Source organism: Charadrius vociferus, unplaced genomic scaffold (genome assembly GCF_000708025.1).
Source record: "Charadrius vociferus isolate BGI_N301 unplaced genomic scaffold, ASM70802v2 scaffold321, whole genome shotgun sequence".
NCBI classification, from domain to species: Eukaryota; Metazoa; Chordata; class Aves; order Charadriiformes; family Charadriidae; genus Charadrius; species Charadrius vociferus.
The window spans coordinates 2,804,749-2,821,687 of NW_009646934.1; the positions used below are offsets into that span (position 1 = coordinate 2,804,749).

General features: G+C 34.9%; 1 protein-coding gene across 1 annotated transcript in view; it reads right to left on the reverse strand.

The window, feature by feature from the left end:
* RHOT1 (ras homolog family member T1) overlaps window positions 1-16,939 on the reverse strand; it is a 27,406-nt gene that overhangs the window by 10,048 nt on the left and 419 nt on the right. Inside the window, 17 exon segments of the mRNA XM_009894792.1 lie at window positions 1-89; window positions 433-552; window positions 1,318-1,401; window positions 1,752-1,882; window positions 2,127-2,227; window positions 2,849-2,994; window positions 3,359-3,443; window positions 4,141-4,261; window positions 5,182-5,290; window positions 5,716-5,814; window positions 7,282-7,383; window positions 7,952-8,060; window positions 8,601-8,653; window positions 9,016-9,069; window positions 9,874-9,917; window positions 11,152-11,233; window positions 13,496-13,554. The exon segment at window positions 1-89 is cut by the window's left edge and continues 19 nt beyond it. Of these exon segments, the coding sequence (XP_009893094.1) occupies window positions 1-89; window positions 433-552; window positions 1,318-1,401; window positions 1,752-1,882; window positions 2,127-2,227; window positions 2,849-2,994; window positions 3,359-3,443; window positions 4,141-4,261; window positions 5,182-5,290; window positions 5,716-5,814; window positions 7,282-7,383; window positions 7,952-8,060; window positions 8,601-8,653; window positions 9,016-9,069; window positions 9,874-9,917; window positions 11,152-11,233; window positions 13,496-13,554 (1,588 nt within the window).

A 16,939-nucleotide genomic window follows, 5' to 3' on the forward strand; every position in this document is an offset into this window, starting at 1 on the left:
GGAGAAATACTATATTCCTGTCTAACTTCATGCAAGTCAGACTTTGCAGCTACCACTAAGCATGGTATTCTGCTATCCATGAAGTGCTGCTGCAAATTTAAAGAAAAAAGTGAAAGAAACAGTCTATGATATATTCAACCTGGAACAGCCTGAGTTGAATTGTTTGCAGCAGCATTAAGTTACATTCATTGCACTGAAGTTAGGCATTTCTAGAAGCAGAATATGTTATACAGACAAGTAGACATTAGCTTTGTATGAAGAACAAAACTGCATTTTTAGTGCATCAGCTATATATTTTTTTCCCTGGTTATATATAAGTGAAATGTCTTTTAAACACTAGGACTTGTGTATAGGGCCAGTAACTGACACTGAATATTTCGTCATTGAAAAGATACATAAATGTAAAGGTTTGTATATATAAACTATACAAACCTTAAAAATCCTGGCACAGTACTCAAAGGACTTGGGGTTACTGACATCATATACCAGGCAGACAGCGTCGCATATGGTCTCAGAGTCAGTTAAAAAATCAGAGTCACTGACATCATGTAGCTGGAAGAAAGATGGTTGGAGAGGGAGAAAAGCTTTGTCATTATGTTAAAGGAATTTTATATTTTTATTTCCTTGTAATTTTTATGGCTCATTTTTCTGTATCCGTAGAACTAATGGACTGACAATAGACAGAATTAATGAAAAAGAAATAGTAGGAATTTAGCATACAGCCAACATATGCGAGCTGTTAAGATCACATCTGCAGGCAATCACAACTTCAGCATAAAAAGTTACATTTACATTAACACAAAGTCTTAGATTCCCATAGAAACTGGCATTCATCCTACAGAGGAAAACCACAGAGCAGAGGACTAGACCTTGGAAAACAAAGAAAGATATCATATTATCATAAAGAAAAACTACAGTGGAATGAGCTTTAAAGAAAGTATTTCACCCACTGAAGATTAACTTTAGCTATCCTAATCACCTTATGTGACAGATTAGTCTTTATTGAATAGGTAGACTGCTTGCTCATAATTTATCATTATGTTATAATTTGATGCCCTGCAACATAAACGTAATGGACTGTGTTCTCCACAATTTAGGTCAAGTTTTCAAAAAGAACGGGTCCTTGACATATTCAGTTTAAAGTATTAGCAACGTGTAAAACCAAAATTTATTTCAGCCAGAAAAGAAGTGGGTGGGGCAAAATCCATGTTTATGAAGAGGTAATTAAACCAGAAATTTGTTTGCAGAAGGCTCTGAATAATTCACTGAATTTTATGATTAACCAGTCATACGCAAACAATAATGAGGCAACCTTACCAGCAAGTATTTTTCCTGTCCATATACATAGACTGTATTAATGGCATAGTACGATTTGTGTTCTGCACGTATTTGCCTCTGTCTCTGAAAATACAGAATTTCATGTTAGACCACAGCAACTTGCCCCTTTAAGTTAGACCTGAACAGCTGTTCTACTCCATTTATTAATGAAAGTTACAATAATCTGTGGTTTATTTTGCAAGTAAATGCATAGCTATAATCCATGACGTACAAGTAGTTATTGCATGCAATAGTCATTTGTCTATTTGCTAAAAAAAACAAACCAAACCAAACCCTCCCCAATAATTCTATATTCCCCTCATAGAACTCTCCAAACTCAGTAATAATCAGTGAAGCTCTAAGATCAATTGTTTTTTCTGTTTAACCTTCACTCAAAAGCAGATACAGGGGAATATAAGCAAAAGGTTTCTTACCATTAAATTTCTTCCAAGAAGAGCCTGAAGAACTCCACTTTTCCCACAGCCTTTCATTCCAACAACATTGCATCGGAAAACATTTCTCTGAGTCTGTTTTTTCTGGAGGTCTATCTTTTTATCTCTTGTTACTTTTGAAAAAAAACACAAATATTTTTCACAAGATGTACATGCACGTATTTATGTAAAAACATGAAATAATTGTCCTCTTACATTAAAATTTACACAAAACAAACAAATACTAAAGCAGACTTGAGCAGAAAGTAAAAAAGAATAAATGAAAAAGAGACAGATAATTTCTTTAAACAATTTACTCTTGAGAAGATTTCTAAATTTAAATTCATAAGTTGTACCAAATTCTTTTTTTTTAATTACCTGTAATTGCTGATGCTTGAGATTCTTGTTCTGCAAGTATCGAGTAACCTAAATAACCGAGGTACTCCAGACAACGCTGTACATCTAAGTATGTGGTTAGTCTAGCAGAGGGGACAAAAAGAAGTTTCTAAATTATTAGCATCTGTGATACCAATTCTTTACAGTACTGAAATAATTTTTTCCTTCTATCTCCAGATTGACACAATAGAAGTATTACTGACACTATGTAGTACTGAAGGACAAAAGCACTCTGAAGGTAAATGGTGGCAACTTGACCAGTCCTAATAGTCAGCAAAACACTACGAAGGCAGTACTTGCTGAGGCTTATCAACCTACACCATGTTTTTTCCTCCACTGCAAATAAAGTTTTCTTCATTTTCCATATTTTTCAATAGGAAAAAAAATCTCATTGTTGGACACCATTATTCATACTGTCTCCAAAGAGCAGAACAACAGAAAAATATTTCAACAAGTTTCAGGGAGATTTCCACATTTTGAAGAGACACTTCTTCATAGTTAGCACGAAATATCAGTCAAATCCTGAACAGGTTATAACAACTGACTGAAGATTAGGCCACTACGTGGCTATAAAAACATGACTGCTTGGGTCAATTTTCAGATATTAAATTTCCACTCTTTCTACTAGATTTTTAAGAGCAATCTACAAACATATTATCATACCCAAAGTTCTCAGCTACTAAAACATAATGTATCACGCTTACGTCCACTGAGAGAGAAACCCTTGGTATGTGATCCACCCCCTTTCATTGGTACAAACAGTGTTGTTTACATCAGGCCCCCATGGCATGTAAGGGAAGACTTTGAACAAATCTTTCAATTCATCAGGAGACAAAGCACAATCTCTATCCTGAAAACAAGCATATGATATCAGACATAAATCACTTAATTTGCATTTATTCTAAACTGATATTTTCTTGATGCACACTCACAAGATTCAAGAAACTGAGAGCCTTCTTTTTACATTGTTCTTTTCTTGTTTTTAAATAAGACTAAATATATGAGCTGGTTCAAAAAATTGGTAGTACAACTACAACTGCCAACTCTACTTGTAGACAGCTATATAAACAGCAGGCTCGTTTTGACTGCATAGCTGAAGCCAGAGCCAGTTTCTGAATGAAATAACGTAATGACAAAACCACAGTTTTTGCTAGCAAACTAAGGCTCTTAAACATAAGAACACACACACTCTCTCTCTCAAATTAAAAGCTTACCAAATCATGTTTATCAAAAATACTTTGAAGAAACAAGTATGCATGATGATTTAATTCTGTTGTGCAGTCTGGAGGAATTTTTAGCCTGTTTATTGAAAACAAAAGCAAATAGAAGTGTTAAGTATCTTTATGAAATACAGAATGTTAAAACTCAAAATATAGACTTTTTAAATTACATTGGGTATTTGACCTTTGCATTTAGCTTTAATAATTTATCTTTAAAGAGATCAAAGCACATACAGGAATGCTACAACTATGAGTGAGTGTCTTTATATTGCATGATACATAGATATAGAGATATATAGTAATCAGGTTTTTGTTTGGTTCAGTTGTTTGCTTTTTGTGATTGTTTTTGTTTTTTTTTTAAAACAGAAAATCGTGTAGTTACATTTTAGAAAAGAAGCCACAGAGTTGGTCAATCTCTTAACTTTTTAATTTGGGGATTTTCAAAGGATCTCAAGTGCTATGAAAATACTGATAAGCCTTTTCTAATTTGTTGCCACATACAATAAGCAACTGCTCAGATTTATGTTCCAGTTTTGTATTAGGAGTCTCTTTTGACATCTTTATTATAAAGAGAGATAGCACAAGAGACTGAATTCTTGCTTTGTAGTTTTCAGTCATGTGAAGATTTTGGCTGCTAGGTCATAAGTAAGGGAGATACTTGATGTAACAACGTGTTAAATAAACACACTACAATAACCTTTTCCTTCTGCCAAAGCAGGAGACAGCATAAATCAAATGCACGTAAGATAAAGAAAGTTAAAATAAGCAATACATACGGAGGAAACAAGTACTCTGGCGTAAGCTCTAAGTCATCATCATATCCAAAGCGACGCAAAACAGTCCAAGTGGTTTCATGCCTTCCTCGCTGAATGAAAAGTGTGTGTAGAAAAAGAAAACCTAAAAATCAAATGATGAAATATTAAGGTCTTATCTGCTGTATGTATTTTTAACAGAATCAGTATCAGACTTAAAATAAAAAAACTTGAAATATACATTCAGATTTCAAACCTCCTGGGTGACATCACAGCATTATCTACAAAGACTGAAGGTTCAGAAATTATGTTATTTGTCCTTCAAAGAACTGCTTCCTTGAAACAGCCCACTTGTTTTCCTGTTGTTCACCTCTTTCAGTACTAGCACTTTAGAAGAGCTTAGCTGTATGAAAATAAAGACTCCAATATTTTCAACAACTTAAAATAGCATGCCTTAGCAAGAAGCCTGGAGAGTAGTCTCATGGAACACTGCCTTTAGTCTTCCTGTACCAAAATAACTGGGTAGGATTTTTGTTTAGCACTTTCCAGGGCTTAATGAACACTGAGATTTCACTGTTTAGTAAGGCTATGCCTTAAGATTCCCACTCTTTACAATTTCTCACAAAATTGTGCTTTTCTCCACAAGCAAAGCAGTTACATTGATGCTCAGGAAGAAAACGTTTCTCTCCTTTCACTTCTGCCATATGCTCTGGGCAAATCTGTACAACATAGCTGTTAGAACGTTGACAGACACCACACCTTGCTGACAAGTGTTGCAGCCAGTGAGCCTAGAGACAAGATAACAGATCAATCTAGGAGACAATCTCTTTTGAATCAGTATACTTATTTGGATTCCAAGCTCTGCAACAAGACAGACAGACCTTATTTTATTCACCCCGTTATTCCCCAGTTTAATCATCCTTTGATATGATACTGCCACTTCACCCAGCTCTTGTAGTCTAAAATAATCAAGATAGAGGTCATATTCCAAAAGACTAGGTTTTTACGTAAGAATAATTATCAACTGTATAAAGACACATCTTTTAAGAATTAAATAAGGCTTACCTTTTAATGTCAACCCATTATCTGCAACTCCATCACTTAGGTTTTTCCTGACTACATTCTTTACATCTTCCAAAGCCTGAGGTGCCAGTGGTGTATTAAAACAAATTCTCTAACAAAAAAACCAAAAGAGCATGTTAGGACCACTGGCTACTAAGCTGGACAAACAGCACGTTCTGTATGAAATACAGCCTTAAACATTCTGATAAGCTAGTACAGCACAATCCAATTTCTTAGTGGAAATAAAGGTGTACTAACTCCATTTTCTTTTTAAATACAAGCATGGGGGGTTGTACATTTAAATTGGTAATTTTTTATTTTGCTCTTGAACCAAACTTGAACAACGGTTAGACATAAAATTAAGACTATTTCTGTTTTTACAGATCCGCTCTTTTATGCTGCACTTGAGACTTTTAATATTTAGACTCGATTCCCTTACAATTCACCTTACTACTGTTCCTTCAAAAACAACCACTAGTTTTTCTAGAATTGTATAGGCCAACTATTAAGCATGCTGAAAAGATAAGCAAGAGTTACCTGAAAGAAATTGAGCTCTGCATCATTGAGAGTACCATCATTATCCTGATCAGAAATTCTAAAAATGCGAGTGAGTGCTTTAATACAGGCAGGTTTCATCTAAGGAATAAAAGAAAGTTCAGTATCTTCCTAGGCTTGAATATAAAAAGATTACACTGAATGACATCAGGCAGATTAATCACGTTAAAACAAATACTACGCTTCATTTTACATTTTTAGAATGGAGACATTCATACACACACAAAAAAATAAATAAAAAGCAAGAGGAAACAAAATCCTAATCTAGCAAATTTATATCCATAACTTTAAAGCAATTATTCCACATTATTTGTCTTTCTATTCAATTATTGGAAGAACCTCAAGTTCTTCACAAGCTGAAGGTGGCACTACTTAGTTATTTAAAAAACAAATAAAAATTCAGTACTCTAAACTCAGTGTTATTGCTACAGAAAGCTTTTAAAAAAAAAAACCAAACAAATCCAAGCTGATTTTTTTTTCCCCCAAACATTTTTTGGTGGGGAAAAAAAAAAAAGTCTTGCAATCCTAGTGCCTTGCAAAAACAAACAGCTTCAGAACTACAGATAACTCCTTCTAAACAAGCACACTATCTCTATTCACCATTTCAACTATGGCTTCAGAAGGCTTCAAACATCAAATACTGAAAATCTTCACAGGGCTCATTCATCTACCAGGCAAAGCATTGATCATATGGACTATCTCTACGACAAGAGAATTGCTAGGATACCTTCCAAGTGAAGGAAAACAGACAGTGGTAATTCTCTCCCAACAACTACAGTGATGATGGACTCTTCTCTTCATAGAGGTCACACAGATTGCATAGAGATTGGTTTTGGAAAACCAAAAAGATTTCAGCACAACAATTTTATTACAACATTACTAACTCATAAAGATGATTCTGATGGAAGAAATCAAAACAGGGTTATTCTCCGATTCTCTACTTAACAAAGTAGTTATGACTGAATCAAATTTCTTACTGCCCAACACTACACAGGGGTTATGTTTAGAGATTTTATTTGTATTTGCCCATGAAATTATTATTTTTAAAAAAACAAAACATGCTCCTTCATAATATGCTCAGCTAACTACCTGTGATACTTAAAAACCAGCCGCATCACTTGTTCCTTATTCCTTTTGCCAAAGTCTCACTAGATGCTCAGAAAATTTCTTTCCCTTAAATCAGGCCAAGTCTGGAGTATTTCCCCTGAAATAAATGGAGTTACTGTGAAATGTATATCTAAAGTAGAACTGAACTCAACATGTGATTTTGTTCGCATTACGCTTGGCTTAAAGCCATTATCAAAGCTTCTCATTTTACTTAGCAGTTCACATGGGCAACAAAAAACTGTCTTCATTGTTTTGAATGAAAAGGAAAGACAGATCAGATTAATACAACACAAAACAATCACCATGGTTCTGAAATATAATGCTTGACATTTGGGGGTAGAAACACACTAAGAAATGCAAAATGCACTGAAAAGGAAAGAACAGGAAAGCGATTAATTTCCCCCCTCAAAATATTTGTTCTCAGAATCTATATATAAATACCTCTTTCTCCTCTGGACAATAAAGAGGACCTGTAGGATGCAGAACAGCCTTCTGTGCATAATAAAATAGCTCAGATATATTCTTCAAGTTTTTGGCTGAGCACTGAAAGAGAAATCCTTATATTGATTAGTTAATTTCTTGACTATTTGGTGATTTCTTCTGAAATTTAAGCAAGCACCAAACTTTTAAAGGTTTAGCCCCCTCTTGTGGGTACAGTGCTGTTTTGGAAAAAAAGATATCTAGCCCATGTACCTCTTCAGTAATTAAATAAAGGAGGTCTCACTACAATTTGCTGTCATACCAAGAACAGAGAAATCAACAAGTTGTATCAACAGAAAAAAGCAGAAGAACAGAGAGAGGCACATCCACACGTATTAATTAGATTTTTAATACTTTGCAGGCATCTGTCTGGCTTAATATTAAAACACTTGCTAAAGGCAAAGATGTGAGTAGGCTCTAAATATTAGAAGAATTTGTCAGTAACATTTGACTACGCAATAGTGCAATCTTTTCTAAAGAAAAATAACATAAACTCACTATGATAATGATTTATATTTGAATATTTTATTTTCAACAAAACAAATCACCTCTTCTATTAAAAAGCTGCCATACACGTGTGGCAAGAATGGATTTTTTGTTACTCATTCTAACTTCAGAAAGTCTTGCATACCTCTACACATGTTTCTATCTCTGTATATTGATTCATAATGGGAAGGATAGTTTCCATACTGCTATACTCCACTAGATCAGACTTGTTTCCAACTAATATAAGAGGCAGTCTGAAAACAAAAGAAAAAGGTGAAGAGCTTTAAAGACAGAGGGATAAAGAGATCTATCTTAATTAGCATTCTACCTCCCACCTGACGCCGTTATATTATTTTCATGATGTAATTATCACTGGCAGCCAACAGGCAAAACTAAATGATAGCAGTTCTAAGGACACTGTTTTGATATACAGACAGAAATGTACTTCTTGTTGATACTGCAAAAAACACAGTTAAACACAACAGTAACTAATCATATTGTTATTATACAAAACCAGCAGCAGTAGAAAAGCTATACAGATCATGTAGCCAAAACTAGTTATACCATAACAAATATAAACACACCTGGTAATAGCAGCTCATGAAATTCAAAATAAATAACATTGCTGGTATATGTAACAGACCTACATACTTTAAATCTCTTGTTGCTTGGACTTCTTATATAAACTTTAACTTTAGAATTTGATTTTCTTAAACAATTAACATCCTCAACACTGTCCATTGACACCCATCGATGTGCAGCCTAATTCACACTTCTCATCTTTACTTATGCACCTGCTATCTTTGTCTGTCCTTTCATTGATGAGAGGAATCCATCGACTTGTTACCTAAAGTGGGATTAAAAACAAACATGAAAAATACATTTTCAAATTTAATAGGACTGAACTGTGCACAAGTTTGACTACAACTGCTACTCCTTCTTTACCAAGAAGGCACATGTTTACCCACAAAGGAGCAACCAAAAACTGGAGTTGATTAATGGGCAACTTTCTCAGATGACTGAAATGACCGAAAACTCAGATGTTCAAAAGGACCAGACGCAATAATACATCTATACGTTCTCTTAACAGCTTGATCTCCAACGCCGTCTATTGCATTTTACATGTGTCATACAGTTTTCAGCTTGCCAACAAATAACAGTGCACATACTATGTCTCAAGCAGTAACTGGATAAAATGTGTTACCATACCTTATCAATGGAATTCTTGTTGTTAACAGCATATACTATACAAATCACGTTTGCCTAAAATGAAAAGAAAGGAAAGGCATGGAATTCCACTGTTTAGAGTCTCTAGAGAAAGAGAGACAATTAAGAACATAACTTCAGAGTAGGAACAGTTCTACCATGAGTCAAAAACTGTCCCTGACTTATTTAAGCTATTTGCAGCCTGAACAAGAGCTTAAATCAAATAATTTTTATGTTGGGAAGTGCCAAAAAGCCTGTCTTGCATTGTGAAATTCACAGCTTATGCCTGCAGAGACCTATGCTATCAAGAAATCTAAACTGAAGAACCTTAATTTGCAGCCTCCACTAAACTAAATGTCAGAAATGGAACACAACACCATGACCGAATGTACAGAAAATGTACAAAGATGCTTAGAAAAATGTGAAAATAGGAAACAGAAGGAATTATAAAATTACCAAGAATCCTGTGGTATTCATAAATGCAATAGTACAACATGACAGAAAGAAGCAAAACGGATCTTTCCTGGGTAGGATTATTTCTTTACAAAAAATGTCAATCCCTTGGCCGAATGATTAAAAGATATTTAGGTTCTGTCCTTCCACTTGGATGGCCAAAGCTTACGCTGAATTCATCAACACAGTGGCAGTACCTACTTTTCTTAAATAGAGGAAGGTTTACTACAGCACAGGGCACAAAACAAACCAAAATGAAGTGTCAAGCAAGAAAAAAACAAGAGAGTTGTTTTTTTTTTTTTTTTAAATTCAATTCAAACTGAAGCCCATCTAATGCAGAGAACTTAAAAGGAAAGATTTCTCCCAAAGCAGAAACTATTTTCTAGTAAACATTAAAAATACACTTACCTGTGATATTTCATGGTAAAGCTGCTCATCACTTTGCTCAGCTTCTGCATTCAATAGAATAAACCATTCATTAACACTAAACCTTTTTGAGAACAAAACTGAAAAACTTAAAGAAACTGAACTGGGATATTTCACAATACTCGTAAGACAGCCTTGTGAAAGCTCTTGTTATTTAAATGTCTTTTTATAAAACACACTAAAGAGTGTCTCTGCTGTAACAATAATGAAATTGATCCATTAACTTGCAAAACAGAAACAGTCTGTTGCACTCAAATTTTTAGCAGCTATTTTAAAGAGGAATAATTACATTTGTAGGCAGGTTCTCTCCGGAATGAGTACAGTTTGCATCCCCCTATATTTATCAACAGCCCCCTTCCTGGGATAAGAAGTAGCAACATAGTTCTATAATGTAAACTTTTACAACAGAATATGGCATACATTAATTTTATTGCCGTGTCGATGATTTTTTTTTTTAGTGAGACCAAGCTTCTGTTAACCAAATCTATGAAACTTTCCATCCAATAGAAAGAAAAATTCACTCCACATAAATCTAAGTTCAAGTCCAATGAAAAAAATACGCATTATTTCTTTGATCCCAATAGGTAAACACAACAAATAGATTTCCTCAGCAGTGGTGGGAGAGAGAAGACAGGAAGGAATCTGCTAACATGGACTAATTCTTGGCTGTCACTATAAATGGTGGAAGGATTTTTCTAGCTGTGCAACAGTTGCGTATATTTATGATAGCATATGAACCTTGACACTGAGGCTATTTATCGACTCAGTAAAGTCAAGGAGAGTAGGCTATATCAAAAAGGAAAAATACAAAATATGAAACCGACACAAAAAGATCAGGTGTCCAAATTCAGAAATTTAGAAAGAGGTAGGTATAAAAGAAAGAGATAAGGTATGTAAAGTCTCCTGCATCTTAGCGAAATCTTCACTGAAAGAAAAAATAGTTTTGAATTCCATGAAATTACCCACCTTTGTCTGAATCTGTAAATATGTCCGTCACAAAAAGAATACGAACTTCACTGGAACGTTGCTATGACTGTCTTTCATGGAGGTACCAATGGTAGTTAGCGTTAGGCTTTGAATTAGTAGGACCAGCCATCACCATCTGATTTAGTTTTATCCCATGATTTTCTACTTTAATCTAGTCTTTTCCTACATGCAGCTTTGGTCCCATACCAGTATGACCGTTAAAGGGGCTATTGAGTTAGATAAACAATTCCACACCAAATCAGTCGAACAGTAACAGTATTGTGTAGTTCTTACCTGAATAATCCACTATGTGGGTTGGCACTCTTTCAGGGGTGACATCAGCTGGAATGGTGATTTCTTCAGCTCGTGGTGGAACCTTGGGTGGTAAAGAAACAGCGAGAAAAAGACTTTAAAGATAATCCAGAAAATCCAGATGGTCAAAAAAAGTCATATACTATAACACACCTATCAATTAGTCAGCTTTAAATAGAAGAGCTTATTACTACTTCAAGCATTTTGATGAGGTTTTTTTTGCAATGTACTGAAAGTCACTGCTACTTTTTCATCTTTATTGGCCTACTGATGGAATAAGGAACTTCCTGCACACTTTGCAAGAAAGCAATGTTGTTAATGGATTCAATGAATGCTTCTATAGAACTCAAGCCCACTATACTCAACCACCTATAGAGAACTATTATAATAGTGAAAACTATAAACAAAACCCGAATTGTAATTTACTTTAAACAAAAATGCCATATAAATAAAAGTTCTAAAATGTGAGGGGTTATCAAACTCAACCAACTACTTCAAAGGGCTACACATTCTTTAGCAGAAGAGTAACAGCAGAATTAGCATGCCATTATTGACAAACTAAATACTGTTTAATCTATGTTTAAACATTTTAATTTTTGCCCAAGATATCTTGATTCTACTCCCACTGAAATAAGGACAAGAACTACCCCTTCAAACAGTGCATGAGTTGTTAAACAAAAACCAAAATATTCAAGATACTGCAAACAAACATGACAGACAAAATACAAGTCTCAATTTTTACATAATCATAACCTGACAACTTCCTTGCTTCTGACAGAGTGCTAAACATTAAGTACAGAAAAGCCTGTAAAGCAAAACATGATACTAATAAAAAGTGTGTTTTGCAAAATGCTGTAAAGCAGCTATGATTGCTGGTGATTTTTTCCAGAGAACACTAATTCATATTCAGGAAGAATCAACTTAAACCTCATTTTAATGAAAACTTCCTGCACAGCTATTTATTGCCTTTTACCTGCTGACACTGAACTTTCATGATGCTTTTGTTTTCTTTTAATAAAAGAAAAGGAAAAAAGAAAAGCCAATTACCGGAAGAATGGCTCTTTGTAAACCTTCAGGCTCTACTTACATCTTCATCAAGAATGATTCCTGATGACACCCACTATATTAAACGCTATTTCAAATTCGGAAATGTCTGTTACATGCCCCCACACAGCTCTGACCTGCATGCCTGGCATGCAGGATTGTACACATCTCTTTCAGCAGTTTATACAGGATGCAGTATTTTTTTTGAAGTTATTTCTGTAATTTCAGGCAGGTTCTGTGTTACATATAAATGATGCTTTTTCTCTCAACACCAATTTAGAGAAATATTCTAGATTACACATCAGGAAGAGGTTGAGAAGTGGACAGAGACCTACAATTCACTAAATATATCAACAAACAACCTGTCAAAGGAATGGGACCCTGAGCAGTTTAAGAACAAACAGAAAGAAACTGGAGCTCCTTTTTACCTGTGAGGTTGGGAACGAAATTCAATTATGTTAACAATCTAATCTTGACTCATGAACTGTGGTAACCTACTGATTTGCATTAAACACAGTGCAGCGTAGATTCAAAGAGCAGCACATGATGTCTATTTTAAGACTTGTGATCAGAAGAAATAAACATTCATGCTTATATGTAAAAAGCTTAACTATTTGCAGCAGCTGCAGTTCTTTTTATGGTATAAAGAGAACTTTGTGCTGCTTTTTTAAAAGACTAAAACATAGGAGTAACTACTTTTATTCTTGAAGAAAGTAAGAGTTTTTGGCTTTTTTGACTTCAAAAGAGTCAGGAAAACAGTCTGCAAAAATAGCAATAAAGGCAATGTCTTGCTTAGTTACAAAAAATGCCTAAGTATAAATTATGCAGTATGACCTTTTAATTCCTCATTCTCATTTATTCTTCAAGCTACTTGCTCTTTAAGTACAACGCTCCAAAAAAAATGAGGGTCCTGCCTCTTTCAGCACCTTCCCATGTACACATCTCTAAAGTTGAAATATGCTGCCAGTTGTAACCAGTTTCAAGTGCTTAAAAAATCCCTAACATTCCTCATATATAAAAAAATGAGTTTAATTAACCATGTGAAAAACAAGAAAGGAAATTTGGCAACATTTAAATTCCTAATCTTCAGGCAAGATATATATTTTAACTAACCTGCACCACTCTTCCAGAAGCCATCATTGCAGTTTTAGACTTATTTTTTTTTAATAAATAGGAAACATTATTCTAAAGTAGTGCTTATTAACTTGGTTTTTGAAAAAAAAAAAAAATAAAATACAACAGCATAGAAATAAAACATAGAAAATAAATAAGGATGCTCTACCTCTTCTGGAAACTCTTCACTGACAAGAGACATAATTAGTGATGTCTTCCCAACTCTGGCTGCAAAAACATTAAAAACAGAGATTAGGTAATTTGACTTTGTTACACTCAATAGTTGCATCCCATCTTAAAATGGGAAGTATTTTAAAAACATTTGCCAACTGACCATGTCAAAGGCTTTTTATCTGTTGTTTAAACATACTAAGTGTGGATAACAGCAATTCTCTCATATTTTTTTTTTATTGTAAAATCTTAGGATCCATTTTACATTTCTGCATTTCATCCAGAAGGGAATCCATCCTGCTCTGTCTTACACAAAAGAATTAGCAGGTTTTAACCTTAATATAGAACACGTTAGCAAACAAACAAAAATTCAAAACAAACTAGAAATACATTAATGCAACTTAATAAATAGAAACAAAGAAAGCACACAGAAAGGAACTTAGAAATTAACTATTTTTATAGTATTCTCGATACGATGATTGCGCTTCAGCCCTAAACTACCAAGGATAAGAGCTGGACAAGAAGGCATGGCTCTGTCATCAACGGACAAATTCTCCACAAACTAGTTTGACTACTTTGAAAGTGCAAGAGCAAAATCTCCTTGATTTAAATGAGCCGTACCCCCAACAAAGCGAAAATAAGCAAACAAATCACCAACCCTTCTAAAGTAACAGTTTTCTTAATCCAAGAAGATCGCCTCTGCTTCAATATTCAACTCTCTACAATCAAATAAGTGACTCCATTTACCTGCAAAGTTCAGACTTCTGATATCACAGTTGGATTGCTTGGTTTTGAGAATCTTTAATGTCACCATTTAAAATTAAAAGTTGGTAACCTGTCTCAGGGTTCCCCCTCTCTAAAAATCTTCACCTGTCAATGTCCTGTTCCTTTGAAAGCCTTGAAAGGCTATTACGGCTTTATTTGTTTTCGAGACACTTCTTAAAAACCAAAACGTTCAGATTCAAGTATTATCTGGCATTGTATATTTCTGACAGGCCTCAATTCAAGCAAAAAATTCTATGTCACCAACTGACAGAATTCGTTTTGCTGGTATCGCTGCATTCACACTTGTCTATTTAATTGTACATAATTCTGAATATGGGAGAAGAGATAAAATTGTACGACTGATTGTTTTTGTGCAGAAAATGAACTGATGATCTAGTCAAAGTACATTCAACTTATCCAAGTCTATTTTTGGTATAGTAACAAAAGGCCTTCTAACATCCAGGAACAAAAGCTTCTCTTCATCATGGTAAGTTAAAGAGCAGTTATTAGAAAATTATGAAAATCAAAGAAATTTATCCTGGGGAGGAAGACTTTTGCTTTCCTTGGGGAGAACAGTTGTAAATTTTTCCCCAGTGATATTAGCTGGAGAGCAGCAAGACACAGGTTTTGTAGCAGCATATGGCTGTGTTTTCAAAGATACTCATATGAGCTAAAACCGTAATTTACACTGCTAGGTGTCCTCCTGCATAAACTACACAGTAAGTTTCATCCTGACAGAATCAAAAGAACTTCAAAAGCTCTCCTATTTCCACAGGGAAAAAAAAAGTACTTTTCTGATAGGCAAGTAAAGTTGTTAGATAACTACTGAAAATAGTGCTACATATTTTGTATCTGACCACGTCAGCTTTAATTTGAAACACGGTGGCAAAACACGTTAGCTTTGCAAATATAGAAACTCATTTAATTAATTTTATATGACTGAAAACAGAAGATTATGAACTGCCAGTTAGTAAAGATGCTCAGTATTTATAAGCGCCCGATACATTTCCTAGTGTTCTAGAGTTGTTTTGATGAAAATCCATAGGTTCAAGTGCAGAGATTTGGTTAATTTTGCTTGAATCTAGGTCAACCATTTGCCTTTCCAATTCTGCTTACAGTTTTCAAAACAACAGCCTAAACAATATTGGCTGACTAGGATGAAGAAAACAGCACAGCACTTCGTGATTTTTCCTCCTATATAAGTCTTTTAGGTTATACTGCACAAAATAACATGATGAACATATTCTGAAAATTATTGGCCATTAAAAATTTATGTTTGCACCGTGGATACGAGGATTAGAACAACCTTAAACCAAATCTCTAGACCAGTGGGGATGAAAAAGGCTGTGTTTTGGAAGAGGCTTACAACAAAATGTACATGGTATACAACATGGCGTTTCAGAGTCTGAAACTGGCAGTCTGCTGTTATCACCTAACAAGTATTACATAGTCTAGACTAACTTGTGGTTTCAGACTAGTATATGTAAAACACATGTATACAAAACAGTACTAACAGTATAACTGACAAGTTTTACCAATTTTTAAAACAAATTTCTCACTTCCATTCCTCACAATTCCAATAAAAATATAATATAAAGATGCTCACAATCTCTGATGCGTGCCTTGTACTATATGCTGCTATATTTAAGAGACTTGTATCTTGGAAATTTTCAGTCGGACGTATTGTGAACCTCATTGCCAAATCAAAGCACCTGTTACACCTGTACTTAAAGAACTGCACAGAGCTAGTTCAGAACACGCCACTGCCAAAAAACGTAAGGTAAATTAGGCGCACATTCTGAAGAAGAATCCAACTGTGTGTTCAAATGCACAAATACATTTCTAAATAAACCAAGTCTGTAAAACCAGCCAAATACAAGCTTAATGAGTTAACTCTTTCTGCATAGCCCTATCTCCCTGAAGATTCCTCTCTAAAGAAGTCACAGATAATCTTTCTGAGCAGTAGAGACAGAGCCAACCTGCACTATAAAATAACTGCATAAACTGTACTATAAATATACACGAGGCATTCAATTCTCAGAAAAGCTTCATTAGTATTACTATATTCTTAGCACAATTAGGTAATTTTACTAATAACACTTGGCAATTACTCTGTATTCTTTTCCTGTAGGGAAGGAACTTCAGCGCACTTTACAACCTAACAAAACAGAACCTCCTTGCTGCTATTTACATCTGTAACAAGCTGTATCTTTGAAAGCCTAGCCACTTATTTGGGTACCTGGCTGTGAACTTAAGGACATATGAAAAAACACAGACTCACTGTAACTTTGGCACGCACATAAGTATGTGCTGTTTATTCAAGGTCATACAGTAAGTTAGTGGCAGAAGCAGGGATCGGGCTCCCTGGCCCTGTCCTGGCCACAAGTCTACAACACCGGACTGATAACCGTCCGGAGCACATCTGGCCACTGATTTCCAAACCCAGTAAATAAGAAAGATTTAAGTTTGGTTTCCACAGGGAAAAAAAAAAAAAAAAAAAAAAAAAAAATTAAAAGTTAAACAGGATGTAGCCAAACACAGAGCAAGAATTTCATCCCAGTTTTGTCTCCAGGGACGTCCAAGAAGCACGCCAACTCCGCAAACTGACTTCCATGCTGCCAGCTCGGTACCCGGCGGAAGGGCGAGCAGCCGGGAGCTCCCGGCCGAGCACACACCC